Source organism: Elaeis guineensis, chromosome 14 (assembly GCF_000442705.2).
Source record: "Elaeis guineensis isolate ETL-2024a chromosome 14, EG11, whole genome shotgun sequence".
In the NCBI taxonomy this organism is placed as follows: domain Eukaryota; kingdom Viridiplantae; phylum Streptophyta; class Magnoliopsida; order Arecales; family Arecaceae; genus Elaeis; species Elaeis guineensis.
The window spans coordinates 64305180-64327598 of record NC_026006.2 but is presented as its reverse complement, the minus strand read 5'-3'; the positions used below and the strand labels follow the sequence as shown (position 1 = coordinate 64327598).

Sequence of the window (22419 nt, the reverse complement as noted above, 5' to 3'; positions counted from 1 at the left end):
GCCATTTGGTCTGGCATCCGAAACAGATCAAATTTCAAAGAGTATGGGCCAGACGCCTGAACTCACTGCAGAGACGAGGAAGAGAGGCCACCGTCGCTGACCGTCCGGTGTCGTGAATCGTGGGTGCTCCTATTCAAAACAACCCCCAAACGAACAACGCCTATCACCGCATCCGTTCCAAATCCTCCACCGCTGCCGCTCAAACGACGGATCAAAAAAGGGACGGTCCTGATTTCTTGGATATGAACACCTCTCTCTGGCTTGGTCTTACCCTCCAGTCCACCCCGCTTCTCACACGAACCAAACCAACCCCCGTAGAAACGAAGCGTACTCACTCGCTCCTCTCCTTTCCCTCTTCTTCTCTACCCGTCCACCACCAAATGACCCAAACCGACAACCCATCCCCGCCGCTCATCACGTGGTCCCTCACGGGAAAGCGGGGCAGGAGGAGGCCCCAACCTCGACGCACCCACCACGAGCCGGAGTCCCAAGAGCGCGACATCGCCCGCTTCCTCCTCGCTCTCTCCTCCCCATCCCCCGCCTCCGAGCACGTCGCCGGTGAGGCGGTGCTGGACGGCACCGGTTCGGGATCGGATGGGAGCGGCAGGAGGAAAAGGAGGAGGAAGGTAACAACGAGGGTGCGGGTGCACGAGTGCTCGCTGTGTCCGAAGAGGTTCCGGACGGGGCAAGCGCTGGGAGGACACATGAAGAGCCATTGGGAGCGGGATCTCCATGGGAGGGTGGTCAAGAAGAAGACGAGGAAGCTCAGCTCCTTGCTTAGATTAGGCTTAGGGTTAGGGTTTGGTCTGGAGCTCGATGCGCCCTCTCCTTCCCCTCCTAATCCCAATTCCCCGGGCTTCTCTTTAGAAGGAAGGGAAAGAGACGAGGAATACGGCGGGGAATCTTTAGCGGAAGATTACACGTCGTCGTCTCCACCGGCTCCTTTGCTGCTTCCGTGCTAGGAGGTTGCCACTCTTTCCCCTCTCTCCGTCGCCCTTGTTTATCCAACTCTTTTGGTGCAATGCCACCTGTGTCCCCTTGCATTATAATATGTTTGGCACCCTGGGCGATGTACGTATAGAAATTAGACTATTTTTAGCCATTTTATAGCGGAAATCCGAAAGGTCGTCGCAAAATTCAGCATCCTAAAGACAGTGGTTGCTTTTTTTTTTTTTTTCGCCCTTTTCTTCTCTTTCTTCCTGGTACCTGAAGTCAGTTGTCTGAGGGGCACAGGTTGGCCGCATGATGGAGTATTTTGAAATCAGGAGAGCTGTCACGTTTTTGTCGTGTTCCTTTTTTTTTTTTTTTGTTACATTGGTGTGTTCCTTACACTATGGTTCTATGAAGGGTCTCGTTTGGAAGCATTTACTGTAATTAATTCATATATATTACAATTTTTATTTAAAAAAAAACGTAACGTTATTTTTTATTTTTTTCTTTTGGGTATTTTGATTATTAGGAATTGCTGTCTCACGAATGTCTCTCTCTCAAAGTCTAAATGCTTATGAGATAACTCTTAATTCATTTGAGTTTGAGGAAGGTGAGCACATGAGGTTGAAATGGCTCTCGGCGGAGACAAGCAGCTAGTGCAAGAGCGTTAGGCAAATTGTCCCAAGTCCGTCCTCTTGCAAAAAAGAATCAGCCAAGAAGAAAAGAAAACATTTTAAGTGATGCTTTAGTTATGTACAGCCCATTTCAGCAACAAACAAGCATGATAATTTTGCCGGGTTCATATTCGTACGCAATATGGAATCCAGAAAATAAAAGAGTGATATGCGTCACACTTCTAACATATTTTTCCTTTTATTTCGAAGGGAACATACCTAAATTCAACGCCATTATTTTGGTTCTAGTTTGAAAACCTGATTAGTTACCTAGTCTGCATAATCTGTAAGTGGGGTGTAGAAATTTAAACTTCCGCTGAATGGCTGTGATAACATTAGCTAGCTTTAACAGGAACTAATTAATCCTTAATTCATATTACTATGTAAGTTATTGTTTATGATGCAGTAAACTGCATAAAACTTTTTGCATTACTTTGAGGTGAAGGGAAAATATTTTTTTTATTTTTTTGGAATATGGGTTGGGTGAGGAGTGGGGATCCAACCAACAATTACGGTGTAGAAAAAAAAAAAATCTTGAGCATCAGTGCATTTGGTTAGTCATTAAATTTTTTTTTAATTTTTAAATAATAAAAATTAAAAAATAATATTTAGTAACATCATTGAAAAATAAAAAATAAAATTTAAAATAATTACTTTATATGAAAAATAAAATTTTTTTATTTTTTAAAATTTATTTTTTAATTTTTATATATTTTCGCACATCTAAAATATCAAACCAAAAGATAAAAAATCCGAATCCTTTTCTCTCGTCGAGCTATTCACCTCTCTCCTTTTTCTTCCTTCTTTCTTCAATTTTTCTCTCTCGTCGAACTTTTTACCTACTGTCTCCAGACATTATTTTTTGCTTTATAAATCAAACATATTTTTTTATTTTTTTATTTTTATTTAATAAAAAATAAAAAAAATATTTTTTAAAAAATTTAAAAAAAAAAAAATGTAACCAAACGCACCTTAAGAGAGCAGGAAAAGAATAAATGGGATGGATAGAGTGATGGAGAACGGATCGTATAGGGTGGATAGAATGATGGAGAACGGATCGTCTGCGGTACTCAAAAAGTATCGTAAGGTGCTGTGCATGCTTGGGAACATCCATCAAAAAATGAATGACCGCATGCGCTTACATGTGCATGTTAAAATATTAAAAAAATAAATTTTAAAAATATTTAAATAATTTAGATAAAAATTATATGATTTTTTTTTTTTAAGGACATCTCAATATGTATATCGTATCGAATGATATTTTTTAAATATCATAAAAAATTCTGTTCCTATTTTCAAAATAATCTGTCATTTGCTTAGCTTCAAAAAAAAAATATGGCTAGAGGAGCACTCCACGTACTTTATTGATCGTCGCAGAGCTGACGCCTAACAATCTTGTGGATCAATGGGAAGCAATAATAGCCACACATCAGCTTTTTGTGACAAATTGCTGTGTCATTAGCGTCGCTTAGATAAATTCAGAACTATCACATCAGCAAGTACTCAGAGAATACAAGCGGAGATTAGAGCGAAGCCTCCATGCCCAAACGTAGACTCGGTCTGACCTGAACGCAAAGAACCATATCCTGGTTTTTAGCTGGTGGCTTTCAGCCAATTTTCTTGGCTCGGCTCAACCCTCCTAGGATTCTAAACTCCGTTGAGCTCCATACCAGCAGTCTTCCCGTAAGGCCATAGTAGCGTAACGACAGCGAAGGGAACCAACCGAGAAGAATCCGAAACTTCCGCCCTCCTGTGTCTTTTGCCGTAAAAATATTTAAAGCTGTACCGAAAGGAAAGATGGCACATTTTAAACGCTCCGTTTCCTTCCGGCCTCCTGCTTCTCTACTTCTCCAGAAACCCAGAGTTAAGCTCGCCTTCCAATGGCTATATATACCCAAAACCATCTCCCCATTGGAATCTCACACCCTCTCTAAATCAATCAAGCCACTTAAAACACAACCAAAACCAAAACTCCGCAGTGGATAACAATTCAAATACAAGGCATGTGTCTCACTCTCAGCCACCACCTTTTCTCACTCTCATGTCTACTTCTTTCTCTTCTCCTGTTAACTAACCGCAGTTGGGCATCACCGTGGGAGTCTCCTCCCGTTCCCGAAGGATTCGCGTTTCCCCCGCCGCCTGACGCCGCCCAGAATGCGACGCTCGAGTACATGGACCCCAGCCTCCCACCTCTCCTCCTCCCTGGCCAGAGCCCCAAATGCTCCCTCCTCGTCCTACAGCAGGACTTCGCCGACACCGTCGGCGCCCCGCCGGCCACTGCCAACTACGCCCCACCACCCGACTGCCCAGCCCCCTGGTCCCGCGTCGTCCTCGAGCTCTCTGCCTCGGCGTCCGACCTCCAGAAGGACCGCATCGCCGCCATCTGGGTTGATGGCGCCGAGATCCTCCGCACCACCACCCCCTTCCCCATGTCTCCCGGCGTCTTCTGGCGCGTCCGCAAGGACGTCACCCGCTACACCGCCCTCCTCCGCCGCACGTCCGCCGACGGCACCGGTGGCGGCATTATCTCGATGATGCTCGAGAACTCCAACGCCACCTACCCTGGCGTCTACTCCGTCAACGTCTCCCTCCACTTCTACCGCGGCGCGCTCTGCGACTCCGCTGCCACCCGGCCCGCCGATGAGATCAAAGAAGCCAAACTCGAATCTGTCCTCGCCGCCCACCCGACCATTAAAGGAATCTACCGCAAGCCAGCCGACCTCATCATCCCGATATCCAAGTGCGACGGCCGGTCCGGCTTCTGGTTCCCGGTTCAGAACGAGACCGACATCCAGTCCGCCACCGTTGTAGTGCCAAACAATACGTACCGGGCCGTCCTCGAGGTCTACGTGTCTCACCACGGCGACGACGAGTACTGGTACGCGAACCCGCTCCGTTCCAACGGGCCACAGCGGGCGCGGGACGGGCTCGAGTCCTCCAAGGCCAACGGCGGGTTCCGCCAGGTGGTGGCGACCATAGACGGGCGCTACGCAGGCTCGGCCGTGCCGTTCCCGGTCATCTACCCGGGTTCGGTCAACCCCTTCTTTTGGGCCCCCGTGGCGGCCATCGGCGCCTACGACCACCCCTCCTACGACCTCGACCTCACACCCTTCGTCGGCCAGCTCATCGACGGCAAACCCCACAAGTTCGGCCTCACCGTCCGCGACAGCCAACCCTACTGGCTCGTCTCCGCTAACCTCCACCTCTGGCTCGACGCCTGGTCCGACTCGGTCGAGGGAGCTCTCGTCCGGTACAAAGTCCCGCCGCTCCGGCTAAGCCGGCAGGCCGACTGGAAGGAGACCGAAGGCAAATCGGAGATCGAAGGGCAGGTCATCATTCGATTCTCCGGCTGGGTGAGCTCGTCCAAAGGCAATATCACCACCAGTGTGAGGCACAAAATTAAGTTCAAGAGCCACATAGAAGCGGAGGAGAAGGGGGAGGTGACGAATGTGGAGATGGAGAACAAGGCGAGAACTAACATAAGGATCGAGAGGGACGACGTAGTGATCGGCCGAGTGCTGGTGGACACGGAGGCGCCATTTAACATGATGACCATGAGCTCGAACGGCGGCGGGGGGTCGAGGTTCCACAAGACCAAGCTGCACCACATGCTCGAGGAGACGAGGAGCGTGGCGGAGAACAAGATGGCCAGCTTCAGCACCATTGCGGACCGGCAGGAATCGGAGGGATCGGTGTTGATGCAGGAGGGGGTGGCCATGTGGGGGAGTGGCGACACCAAGTCGACCTACAAGTTCAGGGATGACAAGGCTTGTTATCTGAGGACGGTGAATATGGTCGGGGGGAAGGTGAAGGAGGACGAGGAGACGGCGTCGTGCGGGGCCGTCGTTGCTTGGTAGTGTCAAAATCGAACCTCTGATTAAAGCCCGTCTTGGGTTTTAGATGAGAAGAGGGTTCCCTGCGCGCATGTGGAGTTCAATGGTTGGTTCATCTGTGGTCTCCCCTGTTGGATAAATAATGCATGGTGTTAAGCAGTGTAGTCTCTTTAATAGAGCTTCTAGTGGGTGGAGTAGCAGAGTATAGTTCCCGGAGAGTTTTACTTCCCTGTTGTAATCGTTCGACAGCATAGCAGCGCTTGTTTTTGTCTTGAAGGCAGTTCTCTTTGTTCAGGTCATTTTGCTTCGAATTCTTAGATGTCAACAGCAGTGCTCTGTGACAAATGGATTTCTCTTGTTTTGAGTACTCGTAGCAAAATGTTGTCATAGCTAAAATTAAAGTAATGGAAGATTGATAATATCTGAGCTAGGGACATAATTATTCATGTTGGTGCAAATAATGGATGATCCGACTATAGGGTTTTTAATAAGCTCTAGTTAATTAATGACATTTGTGTGCTGTCTTATACAACATAACAACGGATTCGATATAATCTTGTTTATAATTTTTCCTTTCTTTAAATTTCTTTTCTTTTTCCTTTTTCTCAAACATCGAATAAAAGTTTCAAGCCCACAAAAACACCCATTGCCTGTAGTATGCGATCATCGTGAAATTCTAAATCATATAATGATGATTAAACTTTGGATAGTTTTAATATTGCTTTTAATATAAACTAAATTTTTATGTCTATAATGTTTTATTTTCAATAGATTTCTGCAATAATCAATTAATCATTTGAAAAATCTAGTTGAAGTTACAAAACCATCTCCCATAATAACATCAAAAGAATCTTCTATTTATACTTTGAAAGGATTTTTGACTTTCTTAAATCCTGATTGAGAAGTAATCATGGCATCACCACATCCTAGATAAATTGAACAAAGAGACTTCGAACACATAAATATATATGCTATCAACATCCATTCCACTGGATGGCTTCACACATATCTAAGGGTTCAGTGATGCATACGTCCTACCATTTGGATTGTGACTCTGGGAGCGGAATTTGTTCGTGAAGCTTCTCACTTCTACAATATCAGTATGATTTGAATAGTCTAGTTTCCTCTAATATCATGTGAAATAAAGGAAGTGGACTCCTTTTACAATTTACAGCCATCCAGCAAATCTCAAGACATCCGGTTGCAAAATTAATTGAGAGGTTTTATGGAATATGTAGTAGCCACAACGTTTCTCTACGTTAATTGAAATCATTCATATGTTATTCTAGTTCTCTAGTAAATACGTTGCTTTGGGTTGTCTAGATTCACCGAAAGTAGACACAAATGTCTTGGTTTTTACAAAGAGGATGTACATATTTGTTACTAGAGGCATGATCGAAGAAACAATTGTGAAGTCAATTGGGCATTACCCTTTTACTCTTGCCTCTCTGCATCACACGCAGATGTTTCATAATCGAGACTCTCTCTCTCTCTCTCTCTCTCTCTCTCTCTCTCTCTCTCCCCCCCCACTGAAAAACAAAGAGGCAATTAGAGATGTTCAATAAATAATTCCGTCGTTACAACCATTGACAATTCAGAGTCCACAGTCCAATACCATCTAAGTCTTAATACCAAAATTATATACAGACCTAGTCTCAACTTCTGAGCAACTAATTCCACCATATATATAATGTATGACGAAAACTCTTGGACAGGATTATAAAGTTGCGTTTGATAGCAGGCAACCTATCCAGATAGCCAGCAATTTAAATTAGATCCATTGGATAACTATGTTTGATATTCATATTTAATAGGCATTGGTAATTTGAATTATCTCTCATGAGGCAATCCAGATTGTCTGAGGAATGGGTGGCGATCCAGATTACTGGAGATGTGGTAATTTGGTAATAAATTTTTTGGACAAAATTGCCCCTACTATCTTCTCCGTGTGCTGCTCCTCTTCTCCTCTCACAGTGCTTACCCTCCTCCCACGTCACCGGTGAGCTACCTCCTCCCCTCCGCCACCATCCTCTCAGCGCCCCCTCCCCCCCGGCCCTACCACCATCCTCTCATACCCCCCCTTCCTCTCTGCCACCATCTTCTCAGGCCCCACCCCCCTCCACCACCATCCTCTCAGTGCCCCCTCCCCCCTCGAGCCCCGCCACCATCCTCTCAGACCCTCCTCTTCGTCGCCATCTTCTCTGGCCCCCCGTCCCCTTCACAGTAAGAATTTTTTTTCGTATAAAACCTCCCCCCCTCTGTTCTGTCACCATCCTCTCAGGCTCTCCCTCCCCTCCTCCACCAGGAAGCTGGGGGTGGTGATAGAAATACGACTGCCGGGGGGCCGGGGGCGGAGCAGTCGGGGGGCCGGGGGCGGAGCAGTCGGGGGTTGGGGAGGGTTGTAGCATGCGGGGGATGAAGAAAGAATGAAAAAATAATAAAAATAATAATATTATATTATATATATAATATATATATATTATATATTATAATATGTAATATATATTATATTACATATTATAATATGTAATATAATATATATTATATATTATGTTACGGTGATTATCGTGAGCATTTTGGATCAGCACTATATCATAACACATGTCAAGCTCTCAGGTCATTAATACGAGTGCTGACTGTCGTACGAGTTGAGGAGTCTATCTTCATGCTGAGTTAAGGCATCTCTAAGGTCCAACATGTATTTGAGCTGTTCAATCAACTTATCTCTTCGACGTGCGAGACAGCTATCCATCCTGAATAAGATAAGATTTATTTGGCGTAACTGTCTTTTTTGATCTCGCAGGAGCATTTAAGGGCTGAATTATCACGCCTAGTTTGGCATATCTAACAGTCCAACAATTTCAGGATTGTACAATCTCATAGCTAATAATCTAGCTGTTCGATATTCTTCTATATAAACAATCAGAGCCCCGAGGATCCAGATAAGTTCAATCAAATTTCTCTCAGAGAATCCATTGTTGTTTCTTTGTTCTCTACTTTTCTGACTTGAGCGTCGAAGGATCCTCGCCGGAACCACAACCTTCAGTTTGGGACTTATTTTGTAGGTCGCTCCAGCACCAGCACCACCGCTCGAGGTCCCTAAGTATCCGTTTTCTGATCTCGATCGATTTAAGCAGTAATAGATAGAGGAAGGGCCTACATTCGCATTATGGCTCCAAGATGGATCTTCTCGGCTTCCCAATGCCATCGCCTCCCGACTGGTGGCCAGCCAGGCTGACAATTAAGTTCAGTCGCTAGTGCCAAAAATCCCTCAATCGGTTTAATCGATCATCGTACCATCGGTTCAACCAGCTCTACCGGCGTTAGTCACAATCGATCAATTCGGTCAGTTCTTCTAACAAGTTCAACATCTGACGATTATAGTTCAAGCAGTCCAAATCTTTTTTGCACCCTTTTAAGCAGCGCCACAGCCTCCTTAGGCTGTCCTTGCATCTCCTACAATGGTGCGTCATGCGGTTCCCTCAGCGGCACCACCTGTGTCTTCCACAGCGGTGCCCCTACAGAATTCTATTTTGTCTGCGGCTCCGCAGCCACCATCTCAATTAAAGCAGCGGCACCTCCTCGAAGTCCGGAGAAGAGATTAATCCATCAAAATCATCTTAGGGTCCAGCAGCCAATCAGGCGACGATCTCCAAGCCCATAGTCGGTCCATGACTCGACCCCTGGATGTCGATCTTCTCTACGCTCCGAGGCTGGTATTGTCCATGAAGTTGACTTTGAAAGATGATTTCAGGAGCTCGACTAGCAGTTGGGCCAGAAAATTAAAAAAGGCCCTCAACAATAATGGCTCTTCGATGTTGCCCTACGAAAGGTATAATAGCCAGCCATACTTTATCCTGAGGATTGTGCAGGAACCACTCTCTCTGCACGTCAAACTACCTCAACTGGAGGTCTATGACGGGACCATCAACCCTGTCAATCATGTGGAGACCTTCAAGGCAGCCTTGCTCCTTCAGGAAGCGTCAGATGCCCTGCTTTGTCGAGCATTTCCTCCAACTCTTCGATCATTTCATCAGTAGCCGACGACAGCAGAAGCGGTCCGACTACCTCCATACCATCAAGCAAAAAGAGGATGAATCAATCCGTTCTTTTATGAATAGATTCAACATGACGACCCTAGAGGTCCAAAATCTAAACCAGTCGACCGCGATGACCGCAATAATGAGCGGTCTCTTGAAGAACAACTTGAAAAAGTCGTTAGTTAAGACTTATCCCTGGAATCTCCTAGATATGCTTGTCCGTACAAAAAAGTATGCCTGCATGGAAGAAGTCTTTACTGATGATACTCCTATCGGTTCAACCACGATGGGATCCAGCAAAGAGCGCCATCCAAGATGAGAGAAGAAAAGACACCAGCACTCTCGGTCCTCACCTCCGAGGTAGAATAATGAGGATCGAAATTGTTGATCCCACAGTCTTCTGAGAAGAATTCGACAACCATCATCTCCTCGACTGTATGATAGCTACACGCCCTTGAATGTTCCTCAAAGGAAAGTATTGTTACAAGTGGGGCTTGAGTTACTTGAGTTTCGACTGATGAGAATGAGGTCGGAATACCGTCAGGATCCGAATAGATATTGCTTTTACCATTGTGACCACGGTCACAATACTGAAAACAGCCACCAGCTCCGCGACGAAATCGAAAGGCTTGTTAGGCAGGGATAATTGAATCATTTTGTTCAAAGAGCGGTCCCTCAACGTCGAGCTCTGAGAGTTCAACAGTCGCCCTCTCTGCCTCAGTAGCATCTCCCTCAACCTCAGCTGCAGCAAGCACCTGCACGGTAGGAGCGACAGTAGGGCAGAGGGCAAATGGTGGAAGAAGAGCGACCCATCCGAGAAGAAATCTACATGATTATTGGGGGGTCGTCTGGAATCCTGGCCGAATGATGAAAATCAGTCCACATCTAGATAAGGTAACCAAATACCGATTAATTGATCTTTTACAGAAAAATACGGGTCTTGTCGCCTGATGATCAACTTTAAAATGGTGACCTGATGATGCGGCAAGCCAAAGTCTCACAACCTATTGAGCAAGCGCTAAAAACAAGGCTATTGTCCAATGGAGTGGATGAAGTGGCATGCTTAAAAGCCTGTAGGCTAAAGCAGCTCGACAGGACTCCAATATCAAGATCATAGAACTCAACGAATATTCACATATATCACCAATGATGTAACTATTTTTCATGAAAATAAAATTTGCAGGGTCTTCAATTTGTAATTGGCACCCGAGTTCTCCAAGAGTCGCTTCCTCCTGCTACTCAAGATCCTGAATTATAACTATGGTCAACTAACGTGAGGGCTAACTTATCAAATCCTCGAGAAGACCTCGACGACTTCGAGATAGAGCTAACTTACCATACCCCAACAAAGCCCAAGACATGTGAGAAGCAGAAGGAGATCCTTAGGAAACCTCCGGAGGGCTAACTTACTAGACTCTCGAGAAAATCTCGACGACTTCGAGGTGGGGCTAACTTATCAGACCCCATCAAAGTCCAAGCTGTACGAGAAGCGGAAGAAGATCTTTAGAAAATCTCCAAAGAACGAATTTACCAGACCCTCGAGAAGATCTCGATGACTTCGAGGCAAAACTAACTTATCAAATCCCAACAAAACCCAAGTCGCACGAGAAGCAGAGGGAGACCCTTAGAGAACCTCCGGAGGGCTAATTTATCAGATCCTCAAGAAGATCTAGACGACTTCGAGGCAGAGCTAACTTACCAGACCCCAACAAAGTTTAAGTCGCACGAAAAGGAAAGGGAGACCCTTAAAAAACCTCTTGAGGGCTAACTTATCAAACCCTCAAAAAGATCATGACGACTTCGAGGTGGGACTAACTTGTCAGACCCCAACAAAGTTCGAGTCATACGATAAGTGGAGAGAGACCCTTAGAGAACCTCCAGAGGACTAACTTATCAGACCCTCGAGAAGACTTTGATGACTTTGAGGCGGGGCTAGCTTATCAGACCCTAGTAAATCTCGAGTCACACAAAGAGTAGAGGGAGACCCTTAGAGAATCTTCAGAGGACTAACTTATCAAACCCTCAAGAAGACCTCAACGACTTCGAGGTGGGGCTAATTTATCAGACCCCAGCAAAGCCCAAGTCATGTGAGAAGTGGAGGAAGACCCTTAAAGAACCTTCGGAGGGCTAACTTATCGGACCCTCGAGATGACCTTGATGACTTCGAGGTGAGGCTAACTTATCAAATCTCAGCAAAGTCTGAGTCGCACGAGAAGTGGAGGGAGACCTTTAGAGAATCTTCGGAGGACTAACTTATCAGACCGTCGAGAATACCTCAATGACTTCGAGGTGGAGCTAATTTATCAGACTCCAGCAAAGCTTGAGTCGTGTGAGAAATGGAGAGAGATCCTTAGGAAATGTTTAGAGGACCAACTTACTAGATCCTCAAGAAGACCTCGATGACTTCGAGGTGGGGCTAACTTACCAGACCCCAGCAAAGCTCGAATCACACGAGAAACAGAGGGAGATCTTTAGGAAACCTCCGGAGGGCTAACTTACCTGATCCTGGAGAAGACCTCGATGACTTCGAGGCGAGGCTAACTTACCAGACCTCAGTAAAATCTGAGTCGTGCGAGAAGGAAAGGGAGACTCTTAAAAAACCTCCAGAGGGCTAACTTATCAGACTCTCGAAAAAATTTTGACGACTTCGAGACAGGGCTAACTTACCATACTCTAGCAAAACTCGAGTCGTGTGAGAAATGGAGGACGATCCTTGGAAAATCTCTGGAGGGCTAACTTACCAGACCCTCGAGAAGACCTCCACGACTTCGAGATGGGGCTAACTTACCAGACCCCAGCAAAGCTCGAATCATGCGAGAAGCAGATGGAGACTCTTAGAGAATCTCCGAAGGGCTAACTTATCAGATCCTCGAGAAGATCTTGACGACTTTGAGGCAGGGCTAACTTATCAGACCCTAATAAAGCCCGAGTCATGTAGAAAGTGGAGGAAGACCTTTAAAAAATTTTCGGAGGAATAACTAATCAAACCCTCAGAATACTGTCGAGTGCGTAAGATGCTATAGGCACAAGCTCGCCGCTGGCACACACTGTCTTTAATGTGAAGACAAGAAATACTAGATGCCGTAGGCATAAGATCGCCGCAAGCACACAATGTCACTTGTGAGGGATAACTAATCAGACCCTCGAAATGCCACTGAAGAGCCCTAGATGCTATAGACACAAGCTCGCTGCCAGCACACAACCTCTTCAGAAGAATAAAAAGATAGACAACGTACAGCTAGAGGCATTATCTCAATAAGTACTTCCGCCTGAGGCACTCTCTCAGATTTAGGAGTAAGGGGTAGTATTGAGATAATTATAATGATGCCTCGGATTTATGAACAGTAAGATTTCATTCAAGTTATATTCAAATTTCTCTAAACTACTCTATGCATGTTCACTTCAATCGAAGTTGTCCTAAGAATATCTATGCTAAAGCTGAGCAACCTAAAATCTTACTCATGCTGAGCTGAGCACTAAGTATTTTCTCACGCAGATCCGAGCATCTACTTGTGTTGTTTTCTATGAGTCGAGCAAAATTCACAGCCCATAGATATAAATTTTTCAGAAACAAACATTCTTTTTTATTCATTAAAATCTTTACAAAGAAAAAGCCAGTGCTCCAAGCACTTTACAAAGAAAAAATTGATGTTTCAAATACTTTGGGGGATGATTGCTCCAGACATCATCTTACAAACAAGAGAAGAAAATGAAGAAGGTAAGAGGAAGAACAGGAGGATAGCAGAAGAAGAGAAGGACAGCGGAAGATGAAGAGAAAGAAGAGGAGATAAGGAGGGACATCTCGCTGCAATCGATAGAACATCAAATCGACTAGGTGAGCTAGTTCGATCTTCATCCATCGAGGACTTCGCCTCCTCAATATCTGGATGAGCTGATTTAATCTTCATCCATCGAGGTCTCCACCTCTTCATCGGTACCGTCAGTCTGTATGTCACGAAGTTTTAGATATGACATTATCCTCAGTAGACGGGCCTTACAATCATCAAAGCTCTGGATGAAGGCAACGGCAGCAACGTCGAGCAACTCCCTTCAAAACATTGTGAAATCTCAGAATTCCAAGATGCAGGGCTTCTGGATTGCAGGTGGGATGTGCTCAAGCTTATAGGAAAGACTGATCGCAGGAGGCGGAGTTCCATGAGCAATGGATGCAAGAAAATGCTCAGCAGGAGTTGCCATCACCAGAAATCCCTCAGTCTCTATCATCTTGGTCAGATCTTTTTCTGGATTGTCGATCGCCTCTTCCATCCGTACTTCTTCAGTCGGATCTTTTTGAGAGCATCCCTCGACGCTCATCTCCGGTGCCGTCTCCATCGGTGCCCCACTGGCCAGGACTTCCTCTAGAGAACCCTGCATCGCAGCTTCCAATAGTTGGGCCGTGGGTTTGATGGTGGGAATAGCATGTTCTTCTTCCCTGACTGTAGGTTCTGTTTCAGCAACTGGAACCACAACCTATCTCCTACGAGCTAGAATATGCTCAAGTCTCTTCACGCACTGTAAATCCATCTTGTTCTAAAGAAAAGTGATGGATAATCCGTACAAAAAGATCCGTGGCTATCCATACCTTCAAAGAACAAATTTAAAGGAGAAAGAAAATGAAAGGACACCACAAAATGATTAAAATCTCGAAGAGACCATTGTCTGAGTGGTCCCATCAGTTATGTCCATCTGTGTTAGTCGCATTAGGCTGACGTCATCCATCTTAAATGCAACAGAAGCAGGCGTGAAGGCAGAAGCGTTTGACATTGGATCCGAGATACTTTTGGAGTACTCCTTTCATCTGATTTTCAGACTTAAGAGTAGGGAGGTAGTGTTACGGTGATTACCGTGAGCATCGGATCAGCGCTATATCATAATACATGTCAAGCTCTCAGGTCATTAATACGATCGCTGACCGTCATATGAGCTGAAGAGTCTATCTTCGTACTGAGCTGAGGCATCCCCAAGGTCTGATCTGTATTTGAGCTGTTCAGCCGACTTATCTCTTCGACGTACGCGATAGCTGTCCATCCCGAATAAGATAAGATTTATCTGGCGTAACCGTCTCTTCTGATCTCGTGGGAGCATTTAAAGGCTGAATTATCTTATCTAGTTGGACATGTCTAACGGTCTGGCAATCTCGAGATCGTACAATCTCACAGCTAATAACCCAGCTATTCGACGTTTTTCTATATAAACAACCAGAGCCTCGAGGATCCAAGTAAGTTCATTCGAATCCCTTTCAGAGAACTCGTTGCTGCTTCTTTGTTCTCTATTTTTCTGACTTGAGCATCGGAGGGTCCTCGCTGGAGTCACAACCTTTGATTTGGGATTTGTTTTATTGGTCGCTCCAGCACCAGTACCACTGCTCGAGGTCTCCAGGTGTCCGTCCTCTGACCCGACCGATTTAAGCAACAACATATTATAATATATAATATATTTTTATTCTTTTATTCTGAAAAATTAAAAATTTTATACATGAGATGTGATTTTAATAAATTTAATTTAAAGATATTTTAAAAATTTGATATTATATTATCAGTAATCTGATTCTCATACCAAACATGTCAATCAAGATTCTCAGTAATTTTACTGTAATGTTATCTGTATGTATCAAATACAGTAATCAATATTACTGACAATATATTCAGATTGCAGGTAATCCAAATTACTAAGTAATTCAGATTATCGCTGTCTGACAATACACCAAACATAACCTAAGAGTGAGATCTCGTGGGATCAATGCATGTGTATATATGTGCGCCCACACACACATTCTATGCGCGCGCGCACACACACACACATATATATATATATATATATATACACACACACACGTTAATGGAAACTCGTGGGTTGGCCACTTAAAGCTGGACCATGAAAGAAAGATTTTCAGAATCTATTTATTAAATGCATATGAATAAAAGAAGAAGGGTCTCCCCGGGTTCGTTCGGCAGCCCTTACAGACATGGTGGGATTTTTCTTCTACGCTCTTAAATTTTTGTTTGTTTTCTTTTGGAGGCTATGAGCGCCAACACTCCCCGTCCCCTGTAACAAAAAAAAAAAACTCCATATTTTTTTGTACTATTTTTCATTTTCTTTTCTCCCCTCACACAAGTTTTATGTCTCTCTTTTTTTTTTTTTTAATATTGCATTCAAAATACTAGTGTATTATAAGTACTTTGAAAGATGTATATTCTGCATCAACTTAAGATGCTATACAATAAATAACTGGAGGCGTAGAGACGCAAAATGGGATGGCCTGATTTGCTAATTTATATAATTTGAGTCTCTAATACAACAGAATGGAAAAAAGATCATTAGCGGTGATACGAACAAATCGGCGCTGAGACTCCGAAAGTAACTCGCATAGTTACGGGCATCTTGCATGTACTACCTTCGACGACTGGCGAAACCGATTCCAGAACTGTGACATCTAGTTGCATTGTTACGGGCATCTTGCATTTACTACCTTCGACGACCAGACAAACGAATTCCGAAATCGTGAAACATCGGATAGCCATGACCCTTGAATCAATATACCATTAAATCACAACCCTGGATATATCCTGGTATATATTGCACTACCTCCTACCCGTGATTTCTAGCGTATATATCTGTGCGGACCTGAAATGATGAGTGCTTTAAAATAATGTAAAAAAGGAATAAGGTGAACAATGGCGGACACAATTCACGATCAATTCATGTGCAGAGAATTTATACGGGAACTGAACGGAAGAAAACACGAAATGGCATGGAAACATCGCTCGGTTGCATTATTTGATAGAGAATTGAAGAGGAAACAAGCAAATGAAGCAAAACCTTGACGTACTTCGCAATGGAGAATATTTATAGAATTTCGCAGAACAAGAAATCGAATCATTGTACTACACTGTTCATCATCTCCCGTTCTCATGTGCTGCAAATAATAAAAGAAACCAATAAAGGAACACGAGCACGCACACGTTGTAAGCATTTTCTCCTTCGATTGGATGTCGTAGAGACCATCCTCCCTGGATATAAATTATAAATAGCCAAGCCACACAAACATCTCTCACGGGCCCGGGTGGGTCAAATCGTCTCACCAAGATCCATTGTGGCCTGAAGAGAGAAAGAGACATCTCCCATCCCACTCCGTCTTCAAAGAAAGGCACGGCATTCTATCCATCTACAAAGATGCATCCCCACCAACTCTATCTCTCACTTCTCCTAGCGTGCATGGCCACCTTCACGTATGCCATCGCTGGACCCATCCCAATTGTGTCCCTCGAACAGCTGGACCCCACCCTCCCGCCGGTCCTCTCCGGTCAAAATCCAACTTGCTCCCTAGTAGTCCTCGAGCAAGACTTCGCCGACACGGTTGGCTCCCCGCCGGCGTCGGCCAACTACACCGAGCCCCGCGACTGCCCCTTTCCCTGGACCCGCGTCGTCCTCGAGCTCTCCATCTCCGCCTCCGACCTCCAGAAGGACCGCGTTGCCGCCGTCTGGATCGACGGCTCCGAGGTCCTCCGCACAGCCACCCCGCGACCCATGGCCCGCGGCGCCTTCTGGCGCGTCCACAAGGACATCACCCGCTACGCCGCCCTCCTCCGCCACCTCTCCGGTGGCGGAAGCGGCGCCATCTCCATGATGCTCGAGAACTCCAACGACTTTTTCCCCGGCGTCTTCTCCGCCAACATCTCCCTCCACTTCTACCGCGGCGCTCTCCCCACCTCCCCCCGCCACCTCGCCGCCGGCTTTGCCGCCCACCCCACCATCGAAGGCCTCTACCACGAGCCCGCCGACCTAATCCTCCCCATCTCCAACCCCAACGGCTACTACCGCTCTGGCTTCTGGCTCCGAATCAATAACGAAACCCACGTCGAGTCGACCTCCATCACCATTCCGAAGAACACCTACCGCGCCGTTCTTGAAATCTTCGTCTCCTACCACGGCGACGACGAATTCTGGTACACCAACCCGCTCCACTCCGCCTACCTCCACCAGCCACCCTCCAACCTCTCCGTCCCCCGGGCCAACGGCGCCTTCCGCCAGGTCTACGCCACCATCGACGGCCGCTTCGTCGGCGGCCACATCCCATTCGCCGTCATCTATCCAAGCACCATCAATCCTTACTTCTGGTCCCCTGTCGCCGCCATCGGGGCCTTCGATATGCCATCCTACGACCTCGATTTGACGCCGTTCCTCGGCTTCATGCTCGATGGCCGCCCCCACGACATCGGGCTCGGCGTGCGCGACGCCCAGCCCTACTGGCTCGTCAGCGCCAACCTCCACCTGTGGGTCGATGCCTGGTCCGACTCCGTCCAAGCCGGGCTGACCGAATACATCGCACCGCCGATCAAGATGTACCGGAACGCAGAATGGAGAGACAAGGACGGCGAGTCGGAGATCGACGCCGAGGGACTCCTCCGGTTCACCGGCTGGGTAAGCTCATCGAAGGGCAACCTCACCACCCAGGTGCGCCAAAAGATCAAGCTTAAGAGCCAAGTAGAGATCCATAACCGCGGTTCCACGACACAAATCGAGCTCCAAAACAAGGAAAGAATGATGGTTTCGATTCAAAAGGGTCATCAGCCTCTGGGCCGGGTACAGCTCCTGATGGAGGCGCCGCTCCAGGTGCAGACGTCGATGGTGAGTGCGGCGGGTGGCGCGGCTTTCCAGAAGTCGAGGTTGTACCACCAGCTGATGGAGATGGTGACGCTGAGCGAGGGGCAGGCGATGACGACGAGCACGCTGACCGACCGGCAGGACGCGGAGGGGTCGGCGCTGACGCATGACGGCGAGCCGGTGTGGGGGAGCGGCAGCACCAAGTCGTCGTACCGGTACAAGGACGAGAGCACGTGCTACCTCCGGAGTGTGAACACGGCCGGCGGTGTGGTGATGATGGACACCAAGAGTGCCTCTTGTTTGGCCGTCGTCGACCCCTGAGAGGAGAAGTCCCAGAGTTGAGATGAAGGTGTCACTGCCCTGCCCTGGTCTGTAGTTAGTATTTTAGAGTGAGTATACTAATTTGTGAGAATAAAGAGTTGGGATTGGCTTATCGAAGGGGAAGGGGTTTATTGATGTAAGTGACTACTAAATACTGTATTATTAATAATTAGTATTATTATTTATTTGTCGATTATTTACTTTTGCTTGCAAGTGTTCAATATAATATGAAGAAAAGTATGTGTAATTTTTTTTTATGCTGATATTTTAGCATTTTAGAGATAACCAAAATTGCAGATTGATTTGCTTTATGTTTTAATAGGAATGCTACTTTAAAAAACTTTTACCTAAATTCAGAAACAAATATGATTAAGCTTAAATGAGTGGGTATTTGTTTCTTTGGTAACCTTCAATAAAATTTTCAAGGATAGGACTCTTTGCTTTGTCAAACACAAACATGTGTTTCTTAGACCATCATGGACTATTTGAAAGCTTGCGGGTTCTTAGGACAAAGTCTTGTGATCTAGGTTTTAGAATTCTTGTTTAACCTGTGGATATTGATTTTTGGGAGTAGCAAAAGAAGGAAATCTTCAGTTTGCAGAATACCATCATGCAAAGAAAACAAATAAGAATTTGGCATATTTATTAGTTTATAAAGATGAATTAAATCTATCTCCTCTAGCTTTTGCATTGTGTAATTCTTGATTTTTTTCATACATTCATGTAATTTTATTTTTTTAGGGATATTTTTGTAACATGATAAATATTTTTTTGAATCAAAATATAAATATTACCACAAAATATTTAGCAGTAGTGGCTAAGAAGACTATTCTTTTAGTTTTGCCACTAGATGATTCCAATAATTATTTAATGGCAATTTTATATTTTAGTTTTTTTTTTTTTATTAAAGCCTATATTAGTGTAGTTCTATATTCATCTTAACTCCAATTTTCATTAGCGACAGCCTATGTTGGCCAAAGAGACCTTTGTAAAGATTTTGTTGAATGTTAAATTAGTATATTTAGTTGACTATTTTATATGTTTACTAGATTATAATGACTTGCATGTATCTTCCTATATCCATACACCCCCTCTGCCCCCACCCCAAAAGAAAAAAAAAAAAAAATTATTGGATTGAAGGTGATCTTGAATTTGAGCAATTCATAATTTGCTGGCCAGACTAAAAATATTCCACGCCTTATGAATGCAATTTTTTTTAAAGAAAATCAAGGATCGGGAGACTCCACCTAACTACTTGGCTATTGTTAAGTGCATGGAGAGAAAGACCTTTGAATGGTGCCACCATGGCTCTACCTAGGGATACATGATTATATCGAGGAGTTTGTTTTTTGTCGTATGATGCATCATCATCCATTGGAATATATCATGCGACTCCGATGCGTCACTTGTTTCAACGCTATAGAGTAGCATGTCTATTTGCACTTTGCTGCAGTGAACCAAAGCCTTAAAAGGAGTTGGCTGCTTTAATTACTTGAGGTGCATTATAACTTCAGAATTTATTTTTAGATCCAGTAGTTTATATTCATGTTGATATTACGTTGGGCTCTGACCTAAGGTACCCTACTCTTTTTTCAAAAATGCATGCAGCTGAGCTTTGATTGATTCGGCTCTTAGCTCGTACATAGGATGTCCCAACTGCGGCTAGCGGAGAATACTAAGAGGTGGAGTTACCGGACGCTTGTAAATCCAATCATCTCTTTCACGCCTTCATGCTAGATTCCCCCTCCAATCCTCAACCAACAGCAGAGTGTCCGCAGCCAATCCATTAGCCCAGGAAACAATTCCAATAACCGTCCAATAGCTTACTTGGCCCGCACAACTCCTGACCAGTACTACTCCCTCAAGGCCCAGGAACCCCTCTCCCTAGCCCTGAACCCCGCTCCCTAGGCCCAGAAAGGCTTCAATTTAATGGTACAGAGCCAATCGCTCTCCAGCATGTTTCGTATCAATTCCCCCCGTTATTCCCGCTATTCCTGCTATTTGCTATTCCAACCCAATGTCGGTGCCCGTGTGTCCGCGTCCGCCCTTCTCACCGACCGCTTTATTCTCCGTTCCCTGGCTAATTCCCCAACCACCAGGAATACTTGGACCCCCTCCTCCTCCCCTCTGGCGCCACTTCATGCTCCTTTCCCCTTCTTCTCGGCGACTCCGCCAACATCTACGGCTTCCCGCCGGCCTCCGACTCCTACTTCCCGCCGAACGGCTTCCCCGCCCCATGGGCCCATGTCCTCCTCGACCTCTCCATCGCCTGCGCCGGAGAACAGTACGACCGCATCGCGGACGTGTGACTCGAAGGAGCCGAGCTCCTCCTCATCGGCACCGATTATCCCACCGTGTCCGGCGTCCGCAAGGATGTCACCCGCTGCTCCACCCTCCTCCGTCTCCCCAACGCCACCGTTGCGACGATGCTCGAGAACATCGTCAACGTCGTTTATTCTGGCGTTTAACTCGCGAAAAGTATCTCTTGATTTCTATCAGGAGGAGCAGCAGGAGCAGAGTGGAGAACGACTAGTGTTGGCGATTATGCCTCAAGAAAAAGTCCAGCTTTTCGAATACTGGAGAGGTGGAATTGGGTCAAATTGGGGAAAGATTAGATTTTTCTTCGGTGGAAGCTGGTAATTCTCTCAGAAACAACGCAAAGGTGTTTTTCTTGTACGAAGAGCCGGCTGATCTCATTATCCCCATTGGCAACGAAGACAGTGAAGGTGGTTTCTGCTTCCGAATCCAAAACGAATCCGATTTATATTTCCAGAATATCTACATCCCAAACAATACTTAGAAGAAGGCAGTACTTCAGATCTCTGTCGATGAATTCTGGTACTCCAATCCTCCCGATGAATACATCATCAAGAAGAACACTCTCGCTGCTGGAAGAGGCGATGGCCCAGTCTGGGTAGTGATCGTAAAAATTGGTGGGCACTTCGTTGGCTCCGTGATGCCAGTCGATCTTCCGTCCTATGATGTAGACCTGCCGCCATTCCTTGGCCCTCTCTTGGATGGCCGGTTGCACAACGTCAGTCTCAGAGTAACCGTTGGATCCACACTTAGATTCGGTCACTGCCGAGCTTGTCAGTTACAAAGCCCTAGATATTTTGTCTCCCGCTGTCACATATCTCGCTTGTTGAATGGGACATTCAATATAGAAGCTGGAAGGAAAGCTCACTTCTCTGGCTGGGTGGATTGGTCTTTGGGGAATCTCACCACTGATGTCGGCCAGAAGCTAAAATACAAGAGTTTTAGTAGAATCTATGAATGATGGGAGCTACAAAGGAGTTCATATGAAAGGAAAGGTGAAGACTGATGTAAGATTTAGAATGGACCCGAAGGAATCAAATATCCTCTTCTAATTGCAACCACAACTTTTGCCTGGGAAAACAACGTCTACTTATCGAAGACTAATCTTACCCACACTTTGTACGAGGAATACACTCTTCTGCAGGACAAAGTAAGCACTACCAATACCGAGACAGCGATGCTTCCGACTTACTGAAGGTCAGTGCTAAAGATAGCATTCTTCTATGTGAAAATACAACCAGTTTTTACGATGTTGCCACGTCGTAATATGTTTTCCTTTTTTTATCTTTCGAGATAGATGTTAATTGTATATGCATAATTTGGGCTCTTTGCTGTTGCTTTCAACCTGATGGGGTTTATCTTCGTCTTTGTGTCTTATTGTATTTTGTAATATGATTCCTAGTTAAGAGGAGTTGATCAACTCACCCTATATTTTTTTTATTTTTCATTCTGTTGTTGACATAGCTTGAGGCCTGTTCTGTTGCACAATTTGCACTTGAAATAAGACGACTTAAAATAAACTTCAACGAAGTTCAGGTCATATATTGGAATATATTAAGAATTCCACAACCTCATGAATTGGAGGAAAAGCATTCATTGAAGTAATCAACTTTATTGGGTTCGACATTTAAATGTTTCAACTCATCATTCATGTGTAGAAGGTCCAGAGGTGCTTCATGATTGACAGATGTATTTGTTAGT

General features: G+C 45.4%; 2 protein-coding genes and 1 pseudogene across 2 annotated transcripts; all 3 read left to right on the top strand.

Annotated features, from left to right (window-relative positions):
- The first annotated feature begins 3542 nt into the window (after window positions 1-3542).
- On the top strand, window positions 3543-5882 carry LOC105057142 (peptide-N4-(N-acetyl-beta-glucosaminyl)asparagine amidase A). Its single transcript, XM_010939623.4, has one exon. The coding sequence runs from the start codon at window positions 3608-3610 to the stop codon at window positions 5459-5461; it is 1854 nt and encodes a 617-aa protein (XP_010937925.3). The 5' UTR covers window positions 3543-3607; the 3' UTR covers window positions 5462-5882.
- Window positions 5883-16517: 10635 nt separating this feature from the next.
- On the top strand, window positions 16518-18640 carry LOC105057143 (peptide-N4-(N-acetyl-beta-glucosaminyl)asparagine amidase A). Its single transcript, XM_010939625.3, has one exon. The coding sequence runs from the start codon at window positions 16651-16653 to the stop codon at window positions 18400-18402; it is 1752 nt and encodes a 583-aa protein (XP_010937927.3). The 5' UTR covers window positions 16518-16650; the 3' UTR covers window positions 18403-18640.
- Window positions 18641-20331: 1691 nt separating this feature from the next.
- Window positions 20332-22147, top strand: LOC105057361 (peptide-N4-(N-acetyl-beta-glucosaminyl)asparagine amidase A-like; annotated as a pseudogene).
- Window positions 22148-22419: the final 272 nt, after the last annotated feature.

Bases quoted from the DNA above. Each gene is read 5' to 3' on its own strand.
- LOC105057142 (XM_010939623.4), top strand. From the start codon at position 3,608: ATGTGTCTCACTCTCAGCCACCACCTTTTCTCACTCTCATGTCTACTT.
- LOC105057143 (XM_010939625.3), top strand. From the start codon at position 16,651: ATGCATCCCCACCAACTCTATCTCTCACTTCTCCTAGCGTGCATGGCC.